Source organism: Chanos chanos, chromosome 8, assembly GCF_902362185.1.
Source record: "Chanos chanos chromosome 8, fChaCha1.1, whole genome shotgun sequence".
Taxonomy (NCBI): domain Eukaryota; kingdom Metazoa; phylum Chordata; class Actinopteri; order Gonorynchiformes; family Chanidae; genus Chanos; species Chanos chanos.
The window spans coordinates 42,759,144-42,773,630 of NC_044502.1; the positions used below are offsets into that span (position 1 = coordinate 42,759,144).

General features: G+C 40.1%; 1 protein-coding gene across 1 annotated transcript; it reads left to right on the forward strand.

The window, feature by feature from the left end:
* The first annotated feature begins 697 nt into the window (after nucleotides 1-697).
* dgat1b (diacylglycerol O-acyltransferase 1b) lies at nucleotides 698-12,326 on the forward strand. The gene is made up of 17 exons (XM_030781395.1): nucleotides 698-1,020; nucleotides 1,584-1,671; nucleotides 3,251-3,291; nucleotides 3,853-3,938; nucleotides 5,027-5,079; nucleotides 5,258-5,363; nucleotides 7,310-7,438; nucleotides 8,426-8,497; nucleotides 8,732-8,835; nucleotides 9,258-9,296; nucleotides 9,392-9,433; nucleotides 9,528-9,572; nucleotides 9,706-9,818; nucleotides 10,042-10,107; nucleotides 10,256-10,343; nucleotides 11,242-11,304; nucleotides 11,411-12,326. Exons 1-17 carry the CDS (start codon nucleotides 812-814, stop codon nucleotides 11,573-11,575), a joined length of 1,509 nt encoding a protein of 502 aa, XP_030637255.1. The 5' UTR covers nucleotides 698-811; the 3' UTR covers nucleotides 11,576-12,326.
* The last annotated feature ends 2,161 nt before the right edge of the window (nucleotides 12,327-14,487 follow it).

Genomic DNA, 14,487 nt, shown 5'->3' on the forward strand with positions numbered 1-14,487 from the left:
TCATATAATCTGCAGGCAGGCTGAATGGTCATACAGCTACATCAAAATGGTGCCAGCTGACTTGGAAGCAGTGCTGGAATAAGCCTTTAAATATTACCTGTGAAAGGTCACGGCAGACAGGAAATCTATGCATAATTTGAGGCCATTCTCACCGTTGCTCCCATGCTGTGTGGTACAGTTGGAAAATTTCATGTATAACGAAAATCGAGGACAATCAATATACAGGTTATCAATGTACAGAAAAGGTTCTCTACTGTATCAGTGGATGTGTTCTCCCTTGTGTGGGAAGCGCTAAAATTTGGTGCGTTTTTATTCTTTGTTGCTGTTGAAGTTGTTCGGAGATTTCCATAGTCTTTTTTATTGAGGAAAAAAACGAGGTTAAGTTGAAAAAAAGTGAAGAAGAAGAAGACAACCATAACCACCAATTGTTGTTGTTGTCGTTGTTGTTTTTGGTGGTGGTAGTGTTGTTGCCGCTGCTGTTTAGCGCCACTTTGATACTTCGCCCTCTAATGCGAGACTTCACAAAATTTGTGTGCCTGCTACTTGAAATAACCTTAGTTGTATGGAACTGCCCACAGTACATTGCCGAATCTTATTGGTCCAGAAAGTTCTCTTTATGAAGTTTTGAAAACGCGGAACTAGATCCGGGGAAAAGTTGCATAGTAGAATAACACGCCTTGTTGTAGCAATCAGGAAACTCGTATGGAGCAACACGATTGTTTCTGAGCTACGTAAGCCTGTTATACCAGTCTGGTGGTGATGTGTGTCAGTAAAGTAAACTTGGTAGCGTTGGTTTAACTCTTTCTTCAATATGGGTGACAAGGACAAATTCGGGGCCACGCTCAGAAGAAGGGCGACTATTACTGCAGCAAAAGGAGAGTCTAAACAACTAAATGGAACTAATGCAACAAGTGTCAGCAATAGCAGTGGCAAAGCAAAGCGCAAGATTCAAGAATCATTCACAACGGACTCGCTGAATGAACATGGAAAACAAAAAAACGCTTCCTACGATAAAATGAGGTAAGATTTTCCTTTAAAAATAAATGAATGAATGAATTTTCCCCACGCTGATTTATAAATACGTAGCCAGAATACTGAATGGTCTGCATAATGGAAGCTGAAAACGGACAGTAAGTGGCTCTGCTGAGGTTTCGGGACCCTCCCCTCAAGAGGTTACTCGAGGCAACTCCATACTTGTGACACGTGTGAAATCCCTAAACGGATTACGCGAATACACTACTACCCTAAAGATGCTTCCATGCTTCCTCTTCCCGGGTGTCTCTTCATGTGTTACCCATGTAGTCTGTATCTCTAAGGACGGCAACGTGCCACGCTGCATAATTCTGCATGTAAAACCACACATTTAAAAAGACAGTGGCTAATTTGTCAGATCATGAGGATACAAAACACGTCCAGTTTCCCCACTAATCCTGTACAAACCATATACTTATAGACTTGCATTTGTGTTTACCCTTGCTATATCAAAGTTACTCTCGTTTTCTGTGGTCTAAGTATTACTGCTAACTGAGTCATTGTATGTTGTGAAATCAAATGTACTTTCAATGTCTTTCTTTTCTTTTCAGATGTCACAAAATGCAAGAGTCGATGCTGAGTTCTGCAAGTGGTTTTAGAAATTACAGAGGCATTCTGAACTGGTGTGTTGTTATGCTAGTAAGTTCAGATCTCTCTCTCTCTCTCTCTTTATTTATGTGTTTGCTTGTTTTTGGTCTCCCAGTTTGCAAGCACTACATGTGTGCATGAATATGTGTATACAATGTTAGTGCATGCAAAATATTGTTGCAACTTTATACAATATTAGCATGTTCTAGATTTTCACAAGCCTCGCGTGTAGCGTTAATAATTGAATTTGATTTCCTAAATAGAGCATGTGCAATACTCTTTTACAGAGGAGCTTCAATACTACAATGGGAGCCCTTTTGTGCACTGTGAGATTGTATGTTACAGTTTCTGCTTGTTCTAGCATGTCCTGCCACTCCAGGTTTTACACTGTCAACTGAGTTATCAGTGTAGCATTCTTTGGGTTTTTTTTTTTTTTGTCAAATGAGAGACAGCACTCATTTGAAACTTATCTGTACAGGTAAATAACCTTTGAACACTGTTATACAGTTAAGATAATCCGATCATTTGAAGTGTCACACACCAAGTTTTCAACCATTTTCAAAAAAAAACACACTAAGCCATGATCAGTCCATGCTTTTATGTGTCAAGATACACAACACCATCCGGTGTTAATGCATGTCAAAGTGTGTACTTTGTACACGGAAGAATTCTTTGCAAGTAAAAGAGTTGCAGAAATCAGAAACTTTGTGAATCATAGAAGTGTGTCATCCATAATGTTATCTGTACCCATTCATTGTGTGTGTTTGTGTGTGTGTGTGTGTGTGTGTGTTTGCGTGTGTGTGAGTGTATGCGGGTGTACATGTGTGGATGTGTACTGACTGAGCAAGTCATTCTAATACTTTTAAATGGAAATGTGGCAAATTTGAGTTTCAGGACTTCCTGTAAGTGTCAGATCACTTTGAATAGTTCAGAGAGCGATACAGGGTGGGTTTTGCCCTCAGGAGATGCCAGAGGCTGTACCTGTGTTACACACTGCAGAGCAATAGAGACTGATTGAGGGATATGAGCCGTGTAACCTAAGGTTATGTGAAATATGACATTCTTATGTCACCCTGTGGGGAATATTCCAGAATGCGGTTAGAAAAAATAAAGGCAATGGGCCCCTGGTATTCCTCAAGACTTTACTTTTTTTTTTTTTCTCTCCTTCCTTTTTTTTTCTATGGCGATGCAATGGAAAGTCAATTATGTTTTGATGGTGTTGAAGTACGCCAGGTTGCCACTCATTTTGCGAATGATGAATTATCGTTCTGTGGTAGAAAGTTATGACTCCGAGTGATGCCTGAAAATAAATAGCCTACAACAGCTAGTCCATCTGAATACAAGCTGAAATCTGGAAAGCATCCTGCCAAGCTGTCATCTTTCAAAGCTGTCGAGAGTACTTTTAAATTCCCCGAGCTTTTGTAGACATCCAAGCTTTGAAAACAAGAACATACTTTCATCAGAAGGTTTTTTTGGGTTTTTTTTTAAACTTCTCTTCATTCCTACTGAACTTTTACCTCTACACTTCTGTTAGCGAAAACTGTTACAAGAAACAAAATTTTATTGCATTTAACTTAACTGTTTTGTTTTTGTTTTTTGTTTTTTTTTTCTCCCCCGTCGTGGGTTAAAGGTCCTTAACAATGCACGGCTTTTCTTGGAAAACCTCCTTAGGTAAGTGTGTTATATAAAGTTCTCTAGACAGACAGTACCAGGCAGTTTTATCCCACACTGTAGAAATGAGCAGAGGGGAATGATGCATTGGTGAATAGGACACGTAGTTCTGCTTTCTGAGTCTGTTGCAGACAAAAGGAAAAAGACAGACTTATAAGAAAGGAGACATGTATTTAGCATACTGCTCCCTAGATGTTGACTTACTGAGTTAAGCATGTGCTCAAATAACAATGAAACATCCATACAATAGTAACGGAACACGCGTTATGGCAGCGTAGTCATGTACTATCTGCTTTTGATTTCACACAAACACAGGTTCTCTTCAGGTTCTCTCTCGACAGGGAGAAGCACAGGCCCAGCATTCTCGGAGTAGAGTACAACATAGCGCCCCATGCTGAGGGCACCATATGCTATCATGTAGACATGAAGCCTGGTTTCCAGATGCCAGCTTAGATTGCAGTCATGGAAAATACTCCAATCTATCAGCAAAGCAGAGTTTACAGGCACGCAGAGTCAAATGTCAGACTACCGGTTGTTCACTTTTGTGTCTTGTTTTTGAAGGTATGGGATTTTAGTGGACCCTATCCAGGTGGTGTCTCTGTTCTTGAAGGACCCGTACAGCTGGCCTGCAGCATGCCTCGTCATCGGTATGTGGATCGTGATCGTGGCGTTTTCACCTCTCGCTTTTGGCCCCTGATGGATTTTTACGCATATCGAACACCCGCAAGGTCATTGTATCGTTAACAGACCCATGTGACTGGCTTTGCCGTACATTCTCAGCACATACGTATGGCTGTGAATGATTTCATATCCATAGCCCTTCAGCATTATCTAGTCAATTAACCGACAGAAATGGAGGTATTATGTTAGCAGTAGAACTTTACGTGATCCATTGGCAGATGCTTAAGTTGTTGCACTCTGACTGCGTACTGAAAAACACCCACCTGCTCGAGTCAAGGCAGCACACACAGAAGAGTTTGAGAATCTATAGACTGTGTGGGCATTGCACTTGTGTGATGAGTCTGATCTCTGTGCTTCACTTTGAAGCATTGAAATAGATACTTCTGGCAGTCATTCTCTTGATACATTGTAACTGCAGTATTAAACGGTGGGTGAGGTATTGGCATGCGCTCTCGTGTATAGAAGTAGAACATTTGCATTCAGTATTATTTATGCGATTTTAGCATCTTTAGTCATATCCGTGGCCACGTTCCTCTCGATATCTGTGTCATTTGGTTCCAGTTTATTGCTCCCACTTGTAGCAGATGGTGTATGGTGTGTTGTGTTCACCAAGTGTGTGTGTGTGTGTGTGTTTGTACTGGTCCTGGCCCTGGCCAAATGCCTTGACAGAGAGTTCACACCGAGGGCAAAAGAGTTGACCCTCCCCTGCTTAGCGACACATTGGCCACAGTCACCGTCTGGAAGTGTCACTGTACACGGGAAAAGCAGAAACCCAGTCTCTGTGTTTGACAGATGATAAAAATGCTCGTTACAGCTGTTCACTCATTACCCCGTGGGTGTCATACAGGAACCCAAATGACCCACTGACCAACCAAGTAAATCAATATGAAAAGGAATGAATCTCCTTTTCTAAAACAAAGCAAATCCACAGGAGGCCAGATGTAGTGCACAAACACACAGTATTTATAGAAAGGAATGTTACAGGGACCAGAACAGTCAGCAGATATGATGATAACCTTTTTTTGCTTTTCTTTTTTTTTTTTTTTTTATCTAGTCTCAAATCTGTTCATCATTGTGGCGCTATACACCGAAAGAAAATTAGCCATGGTGAGTATTCATAGCACCAGACAACTTACTCTCTCTTTGTGTTTTAGGTACACATAAATACAGACTAAAAGAATCGTTCTCAGACTTTTAAATCATTTTAACATGAGAACAAAGCTTTGTTTGATTGCGATGCATAGCTGGAGATACTTTAAGTTGATTCTGGGCTCCGTCTTCTCAGGGGAGTTTCGGTGAGAAATACGGGCTACTGATTCATTCCATCAATCTGTCAGTTATCCTGTGTTTCCCCGTGATCACCGTGTTGAAACTGCCCTCCATAACCCCAGGTAAGCTTGTCTGCTGTGTCACTCACACGCCCAGAACTGGATAAACAAATAAGCCAACGCTTGTCATGTTTGATTTGTGCCAAAAGTCACTGATAGGCTTACTGTTGGGTCCAGTCCTTTTTCCTTCCTTTATTTTTAGATTGGTTTTTATGATGTGGTTATTACTGTTAATTAATACAATTTCAAATACAGAATGCGATGAATGCTCTTTTGTTTTGATTTTATTGTCTGTTCTGAAAAAAAACAAAAAACAATTTTTCATCTAAAATATTGCGGTAATGTAATTTGACCCAGTGTTCTGTAGGCCTGAAGTCTGTTTTTTTTTTTTTTTTTTTTTTTTTTTTAAATCTGAAGCCTGTGACAGTGGTGTGCGTGTGTGTGTATATGTGTGTATGTGTTAAGAAAGTGTCTTAGCCCAGAACATGTCACTAAAAGCCAAATATGCCTCCTCAAATCTAAACTAAGGTCAATCAAGATGTCTTCACTCAGACATAACTGAAACTGCCTCTTCCTTCAGGGTACCACACACACACACACACACACATATCAAGTATCACAGCCTTCACACCAACAAGACAAAATAACAACAAATTCTCATTACATTCCATTATGTTTGCCTTTCTCTTTATGGCTACATTAGTTTGCACAGAATCACTTGTTTGTTTGTTTGAAGAGATTACAGTTCGTCAGTACGAAGCATTACCTAACTCTTAATCAAGGCTTAAGCCAGAGTGGAATGTGGTACAGCTAACTGGAAAACCAGACAGAGACGGCTGTAAAACCACTATACCTCTATAAACAACATATTTACCAACCAAACAGGCTGTTACGTGCTCCACAGTCGTGTGACTGTCCCCGTGGTTACGTCCCTGACAAAATGCCATTCTCACCAATATTTACAAACACGCGGTGTCAGAGGAGGAGTTCTGTAGCCCGACTGAATGATTTTTGTCATGAAGTATTTGACAACACACCGCCCCCGGTTTGAAACGTAGGCCCTAAGTAATAGCCGGCGTTAAAAAAAAAACAAAAAAAAAACCTCCAGACCTGGGCCCTGTTAAACTTCGGCCTATATCAGCTCTTATCCTCTCAGCCATACCTTTTTCTGGCACGCAAGCTCCTCTTCATCTGTCGGCGTGGCAGGAGGTGACAAAGATGTGCCATCTGTCGTTGGTACCCCCTCACAGGGCCGCTGTTCAGACGGCAAGGTCAGGGGATGGGCGGCTGGTGCTCCGGCTGGCACGGGAGACAGACGCAGGCTCTCTCTCTGTGCCACTGCCATCCACTGGAGCCCCCGCACCGCCCATTTCCACCTAGCATATGGCTGCTATTGATAAAACAGTAGTGGTCTGCACAAATGGGGGGCCATGCCAAGACTGCCTGCGTAATTTTGATGATGCATGTTTATTTATTTAGACATAGCAATATATAAATATAGTAATAGTCCAAGTAGACGGATAGATACAATGATAGATAGATAGATAGATAGATAGACAGACAGACAGACAGACAGACAGATAGATAGATAGATAGATAGATAGATAGATAGATAGATAGATGTAAGGGATTATGTCTTTGCTTCTTGTTTTGATGTTTGCAGGCACACGTGTCAATGTTTAGGACAAGCATGGTTCTTGTTTTGTTTTGTTTATACTGGAGTCTAAATTGTTTGTTTTGCTCATTAAAAACAGTTCTAGGCTGTTTGCCTTCTAAAGAGCATCTTAGACCACTCATTCTGTCTGCGGTTGTATTTGAGGCTTCTTACAATCCAATATCCAAAATATTTACACGGGGCTATTTATGTTATGAACGTCCCTGTTAATGTTTGTTTATTTATTTTACATGAGTGTACACTCAAAGCCTACAAATTTATAATTCACCTTTTTGAAATATATATTGTTTAAGCTACTGATGGCTGCATGGCTCTGTTCTCTGTCCTGTTTTAGCCGGCGGACTGTTTGCTCTGGGGGTCTACACTGTCCTCTTCTTAAAACTCTACTCCTACAAAGACGTGAACAGGTGGTGCAGAGAGAGGAGACACACTAAGGCTCGAAGTCTGTGCAGATCTCTCTCCTGTGAGTACACACCTATCTCTGTTTTTAACGACTAACAGCGCTGTGACCACCACGCGCGTCACGCGCTGCGGCCGCCGACTCGGAACCGAAAGCTTGCCGGTTTGACCGTCGGCCGAAGCACCCGACGGACATACGCCGGCGACCAAGGAGCGCTGGGGACAGAGCCCTCGGTCGAAGCGCCGTCGTTTTGGCCACGTAGAGAAACGCGGTATCGGCAATCACAACGCTCAGGATACGCTTGTAAATGATAATAGATTAAAATGATCCCTAAGTGTCATATTTCTTTATCGGTATAAACGCAGGGTGTAAGCACTCAGTTTGTTGCGTAACATTTACTGATTAGACACGCCGGAACTATCATGGGACGCTGAGAGGTTTTGAATGAAGCAAAATATGGATGAAGCTGGAAGACTAAAACAGAATAAGATAAATGTCTCCAGAATGGTTTTTTGAAAGTTAACATTCATTAGTTAATTCTTTCAGCAGGTTTATGTACAAACTTACGGTCAATAGCACAAGGATTAAAACAGCATCCTGGGCTTGAATGGTATATTAATGAAAATGTGGAAAGAATAGTGTCCACCAGAAGTGTGTCAGAATTTTTAATGAAGGATACATATCTACCACATTGTGAAAGCTCTCTGATGGCGTTCATAATCAACATATTGAGTGGATTTTTATGACAACTACAGATATGCCACAGCCTGTTTTCCTGGAAACCGTTTTCCTTTTAAATTCACACCCCGCACATTTGCCCTGTCATCATGACACCAGTCAGATTATTGCCTAATATCCATTTGAATCACATCTATGACCCAATTTTTCTGAGGTCTTGAGTCATTTTCTGTGTATGTTGATAGAAAGGTGTTGTCCTCCTCTTAATGTCTACTGTGGTGCCATCTGCTGGTGGGAAATAGGAATTGCTTTTCCAATGACTAATGTCAAAAGCATTGCTGTTTGGGAGCTCAACTTCTCAATGTCCCCCAGGTCCATCGGGTCAGTCGAGTGAAAATGGAGGACAGACGCATGTCTCTTATCCTGGGAATCTGTCTCTCAGAGGTTACTCACGTATTTTTTTTATAGACTGTCTTTATTGTGTAATCTGTTTTCGCATTTTTAAGAAATTCCAGTGGTTGTGAAAGAGCTAAAATCAGACACAAAAAAAGGTCTTTTTTCAGAGTTGTAATTTTTGTGGTAAATTAACAGATATTCCCACAGTCATATTTTAACTGATGAACAGTGTTTATGAACTTCACAGTAATACATGTTTTTTTGCTCACATTTTTCTTTCAGATATGTATTACTTTATTTTTGCTCCGACACTCTGCTACGAGCTGAACTTTCCCCGCTCTGAGCGGATACGCATTGGCTTCCTGCTAAGACGACTCTTTGAAATGGTGGGTTTCTCCTAACTCATTTAAATGCAGTTATCCTTTCTGCACCCGAAAGTAGAACATCCTACACTATCTCACAATGCAAACGCACATATAAGATTTATAATGTTAGCCAACTGTAGTCCCCAGTGTACTGTGTTGCTTGGGGGGGGGGGGGGGGGTTTGGTTTTGCAAAAACAGAAGCTTGTGATAACTTGTGATAGCTGCTTTCTGAGGGAAGACATTTGGACATTCCAAATTTGGAAGAAAGAAGTGTTAAAAAAATCGTATTAAAAAAAAACAGAGATATGTGGAATGTCTTGACTGAACCAGGGAACAATATTTCATGACACCATGAGATTGGTCATTGATTACGAGAGGTCTCTGTTTCAGAGCTGTCAATCAGTCATTGGTCTTAATGTTTCTCCTGACATGTTTTGTTCCAGTTACTTCTCACACAGTTACTGGTCGGCTTAACACAACAGGTATGTGTTTTGTGGACTCTCACATTTTTTAACAGAAAGACAAAGACTTCAACATTGTGTATCTCATTTTTCATGACCCTTCTAATTTCCTATAGTGGATGGTGCCAATCATACGCAGTTCAATGAAGCCATTCAAGGTACTTTGATATGTTCTCACAATAATTTAACCACTGGGTTATGACATGTCATTTTTGAGTTTTAACCAAAACTCTTGGAAACTTTGTCTTTCAGGACATGGACCTCTCCAGAATCATTGAGCGTCTCTTGAGACTGGCAGTGAGTACAGGAGAACAAAGAATATCTTATTGAGTATCATATTTCCTACGTATTGAATATCATAATATTATTATCCAAAAAAACACCAACAGTCATTATGCATTACACGATTCTTATCTGTATCTTTTACCAGCTGCCCAACCACTTGATCTGGTTGATATTCTTCTACTGGTTTTTCCACTCCTCCATGAACTTTGTGGCTGAGCTCTTGAGGTTTGGAGATCGGGAGTTTTACAGAGACTGGTGGTGAGGGATGATTTCTGCAGTTCAAATCCGCTGTACCTTTCCTCTCATTCAGGCAGACATTTGTGAAGTGATATTTTTTGGGGGGGTTCCCCAGGGTGCTATTTTAGGACCCTAAAGTGTTTTAGCTCTGAATACGCCTTTGTGATGTGTCCATGAATCAATAACATCCTCAAATAAATATTATCTCAGAAAATAAAGGACATCTCTGTTTTACACTTGTCAGGAATTCAGAGACAGTAACATATTTCTGGCAAAACTGGAACATTCCTGTTCACAAATGGTGCCTTAGGTGAGTGTTATTGGCTTTCCCCACAAATGGGGATTTCCAATACTGAAACTGAAATGGCAGATGAATATTACTTGAATGCCAGGTTATATTTGGACAGTCACTGTATTGATTGAAATTGTGAATGTATTGGGCACACTTTTCCCTAAAGGCATTTCTACAAGCCCATGCTGAGAAAAGGTGTCAGTAAATGGGTTGGACAGTCTGCTGTATTCTTCGCTTCAGCCTTCTTTCACGAGGTGAGGCATCCCTGTGTAAAACCTACATACATATATACATAAATACATACATACATACACACACACACACACACATATATATATATGTAAATCAGGTCATTTATCATGTGATAATCTCTGCTGAATTCCATAAAGAACTGTGAGGCAAAGTGTGTAATGGCATTTCAAATGATTCATCTCAATAACCAATCAAAAGTAACTTGCTAAAATGTAATTTTGCTCCATACATACCACACAGGAAAATGTAAAGCTATTGAAGATAGTATAACACTATAAAACATATACCTGTGCGGAGTGTGCACCTCAGGGGCTGCAGTTCTCCTTCCTAAGCTCAAGGCAGGTGTATGTATACAGTATCTGGCGTCTCTCCAGTGTGCTTCATCACTGGTGAAGGTCAGTGTTTGAGGGATTGCTGGATGGGGAAAAGAGAACAGGAGAAACTTGTACTGGGGTCCTGGTGTGGGAGATAAGACATGTTTCTGGGAGGAGAATGTACAGACTGTGGTTTCAGTGAGATAGCACAACACTGCATGTCTCTGTTTTTAAATGTTCACCTTTAGAGGACATCAAAAAGGACCCAGAAAGTGGCCCCTGACTAATGGTAGGGAAAACCCCAGTGGACCTGTCAGTCCACACTAATGTCTTGAGCTGTCAGGATTTCACATCACTTATCCTAAAAGACGTGATACGCGCTGATGGCATTTCTAGCAGATTTCCCAAGCTTTCCCTTTCATGTCACTGCTTGGTTGTTTGAAATACTGTTTCTATTGTTCAAGGTTCATTAGCTGATAGTCCTTCAGCTTTCACAAGGTTAATTACCCATTTTCTTTCACTGTAGCATGTGATGTTTATGTACAGTTTCAGCAACGCGCTTGTGTGTGTGTGAATATTTCCACAGTACCTGGTCAGCGTACCACTACGGATGTTCAGGCTCTGGGCATTTATGGGAATGATGGCTCAGGTCAGAACTAACCTTCAAAATCTAGACAAAATTACAGTTTTAACGTGTTGGTTAGTATTCACATTACACCTGTTAATATATTTTTAATCTGTCCATATTATTTCAGCTCCCTTTGGCCTGGTTCGTTGGCCGATACCTCAGGGGAAACTATGGAAATGCAGCGGTGTGGCTCTCTCTGATCATTGGCCAGCCCATTGCAGTTCTGATGTACGTTCACGACTATTATGTCAATAACTATCAGGATGAACCGCTGGAGGTTGAAGCTCTGTAGCCGATGCTTCAGACACTTAGCAGAAAAGAAAAATAAAGCATTGAGTAGACGCCTTAATCAGAGTGCATAAGATATGGACAGTTCATCAGAAACAGTCATGACTGCTGTTTGAGCACCTCTTTTTTTTTTTTACTGGACTTAAAAAAATAGGTGTCACCTACAGACCTGGTACGATGTTTGATATATGTGAAAGACTGGGCCCGTCCCAGTTTTCTTCAATGCTCCCTTTCCTTGTGACCCTGTTCTCTTGGCTGCTAATCTAGACTAGCTAGATAAACAAAACTGGATAAGTGACTAAGTCTTAATAGGGCATCCATATGGTGCTTGTTTAATATTACTTAAATACATTTGGTTCTGTTAGAATTTTAAGAATTTTATGTAAAAAAAAAACAAAAAAACAAAACAAAACGTTCACACACACAGAAAAGGAGGCCTCTAAGCTTATTGGAACAGGGCTCAGTCATTGAAATACTGCAAATACGTTTTGACCCAGTTCTGGTCACCTGTTAATACTTTAAATTTATAAAAATTCTTAAGAAAAATAATGTATAGAATTATAAGTTGTTGTTGTTGTTGCTGTTGTTGTTTTCTAAAATTGTGAGATGATATAACTTTTAAAATATGCAGGGGTATGTGTCATGAGGTGAACTCGTTTGAAAGGGACCAAGTCTTAACACTCACTTTGTAGAGATAATGAGGATCATTACAGAGATACGGGCATGTATTTTTACACTGAAGTAAACTTTTATTGTCTGTGCTATTTGTAAGCTTTTTTCTTCTTTTTCCTGAGTGAAAATATGTTTGGAGCACCACGCAGAAATGTTGAAACTTCATTGACCCCAAACTCATGGAAACACAGAGGGGGGAAGAAAAAAAATTTACAATATACATATTTTTTTTTTTTATATACAGACCAAGGAAAGGCAAAATAGAGAGACAGCTATGAGTGTGACTTCTCAGAGAAATTAAAACTAAGGTCGGATCCTTCTACGCTAAACTTTGCAATTACTTCTTGATGCGGAAGCATTCATCAACTGTAATTACACTGCCTCGGAATCTGGACACGTTGTAATCTCCACACTGTGTTATTTCGGCAAATCTGGTCTTTCCTAGCAATTTGTTTCCAGATGATGAGGGTGCCAAAAATCTCGCAATCAGTAGAAGGTTTTTTTTTTTTTTTTTGATGAATGGCCTTTGAGATAAGCTCTATAATAGCAGGGGGTAGTGCTGTGTAAACTTCCTATCATAGACGTTGCAGTGCCTCCCTACTACAGAGTCTGCGCTATCTTATGCAGATAGGGCCTGAGAGCTCTAGTGTCTGTTTAGTATACATTGCCATACACACTAAAGGGCAGAGCACAGGAAGACTGATTGGAGCGCGTGCGGAATTAATGCCGGAGACATTTATTAAAGCGATAACGCTGTACATCACATTTATTGCAAGCATGTGCTGCTCCTAAGTGTCTTCACTAATAACAGGACAATGCCATTTAACTACTGCCTCTAGCTTCAGTGTTTACAGATGTGTCTTTAAACATGTATTATGTTTTGAAGTGAAAGATAACATGCTAGAGGGAAAAAGTGATAATGCTAAGTGTTAGTCAGAAAACAGTAGACTATTGCCATTTTACACAGTATTTACACAATGTAATTATACTGATGCTAAAACAACATTATGAAATTCATCATCTAAATATTCCCAGGAGGTAACAATAAATAAATAAATAATTCGATACATAAAACAAAAACTTTAAGGAAATTAGCCAATTGCCCTAGACCTGAAAAAAGGATGAATATATAGATACAATCTATGCTTTTTGCAGCCCAAAAACATATGTTGGTTATCAATTGATTATCCTAGTCGTAAAGTTATTTTTTTCTTTTTCTTTTTTTTTTTTTTAACAAAAAAAAGAAAAAGCTTAGCACTAGAGCGAAAACATTCTGTGAGTGTGTGTGTGTGTGTGTGTGTGGAGAGAGAATCCACAGGAACCACATGTCCCCACGTGCTCATTTATATCTACACGTCCCCACAAGGTCAAACGCTGAAAAAAAGCTTCTGCCTAATGCTGTTAAAACAGGTAGTGTCAAAATGTTTCTTAGTTGTGGTTAGCATTAGAATTAGGCCTAGAAATCTTTAGTTACAGCATCATGGGAGTCAATATAAAGTTCCCATTAGTATGGCAATAGTATGGGTGTGGGTGTATGTGTCTGTGTGTTGAATTGGGTTTGCAGGGCTAATTACTTACATCAGCGACTACTTGTCAGACTTCTGAAACATCTCACTCCACCCAGACACTAACATTTCAGGACAATGACGCTTGATTGCCATACTGAGCTATCTTTTATGCATGTGCCTATGCATTAATATGGGTGTCTGTTTGCATGAGACAAGTCGCATATGTACCATCATGGGAATTTACTGACGTGAACTGGTACATTGCGCAGAATGTAAGAAAGATTTTTTCAGCCAAACTGTCTGTAAGTCCTATATCCTATATCAGTAAGGGGGGTAACACTTTGTAAATCGATCAATCCATCCATCTGTCCATCCATCCATCCATCAGTCCATCGTGCCACAAATTCATCTGTTGGACAGTACATACAAATGCAAATCTTTTTAATATCTAAATTGGCCCTGATCCAAAGACAGCTTCTCCTCTGAGTTTGACAGTACATTGTATAACATGAAATATTTACTGCGTTGGAATGAGAACTCTTCCTGTGTAAACCCTAGCGAAAACTGGATATGACGGTAAATCTGTGACCTTGTAGAAGATTCATCATCTTTGTGATGGCATATTCACTGTCCCAGTATATTTCATCCAGTACTAAAGTTAATCCAGCCCAGATTCGGTGAAATAGGTCTTGCAAACATCCTGAAACACTCTCTTGAGCTTTTATCTGTTGAAAGA

What these genes read in the sequence shown, in the direction of transcription:
- dgat1b (XM_030781395.1), top strand. Translation starts at nt 812, where the DNA reads ATGGGTGACAAGGACAAATTCGGGGCCACGCTCAGAAGAAGGGCGACT. An exon ending in ACTGGTGTGTTGTTATGCTA is followed by an intron (nt 1,672 to 3,250) that starts GTAAGTTCAGAT and finishes CGTGGGTTAAAG; the next exon opens with GTCCTTAACAATGCACGGCT. An exon ending in CTTCAGCCTTCTTTCACGAG is followed by an intron (nt 10,344 to 11,241) that starts GTGAGGCATCCC and finishes ATATTTCCACAG; the next exon opens with TACCTGGTCAGCGTACCACT.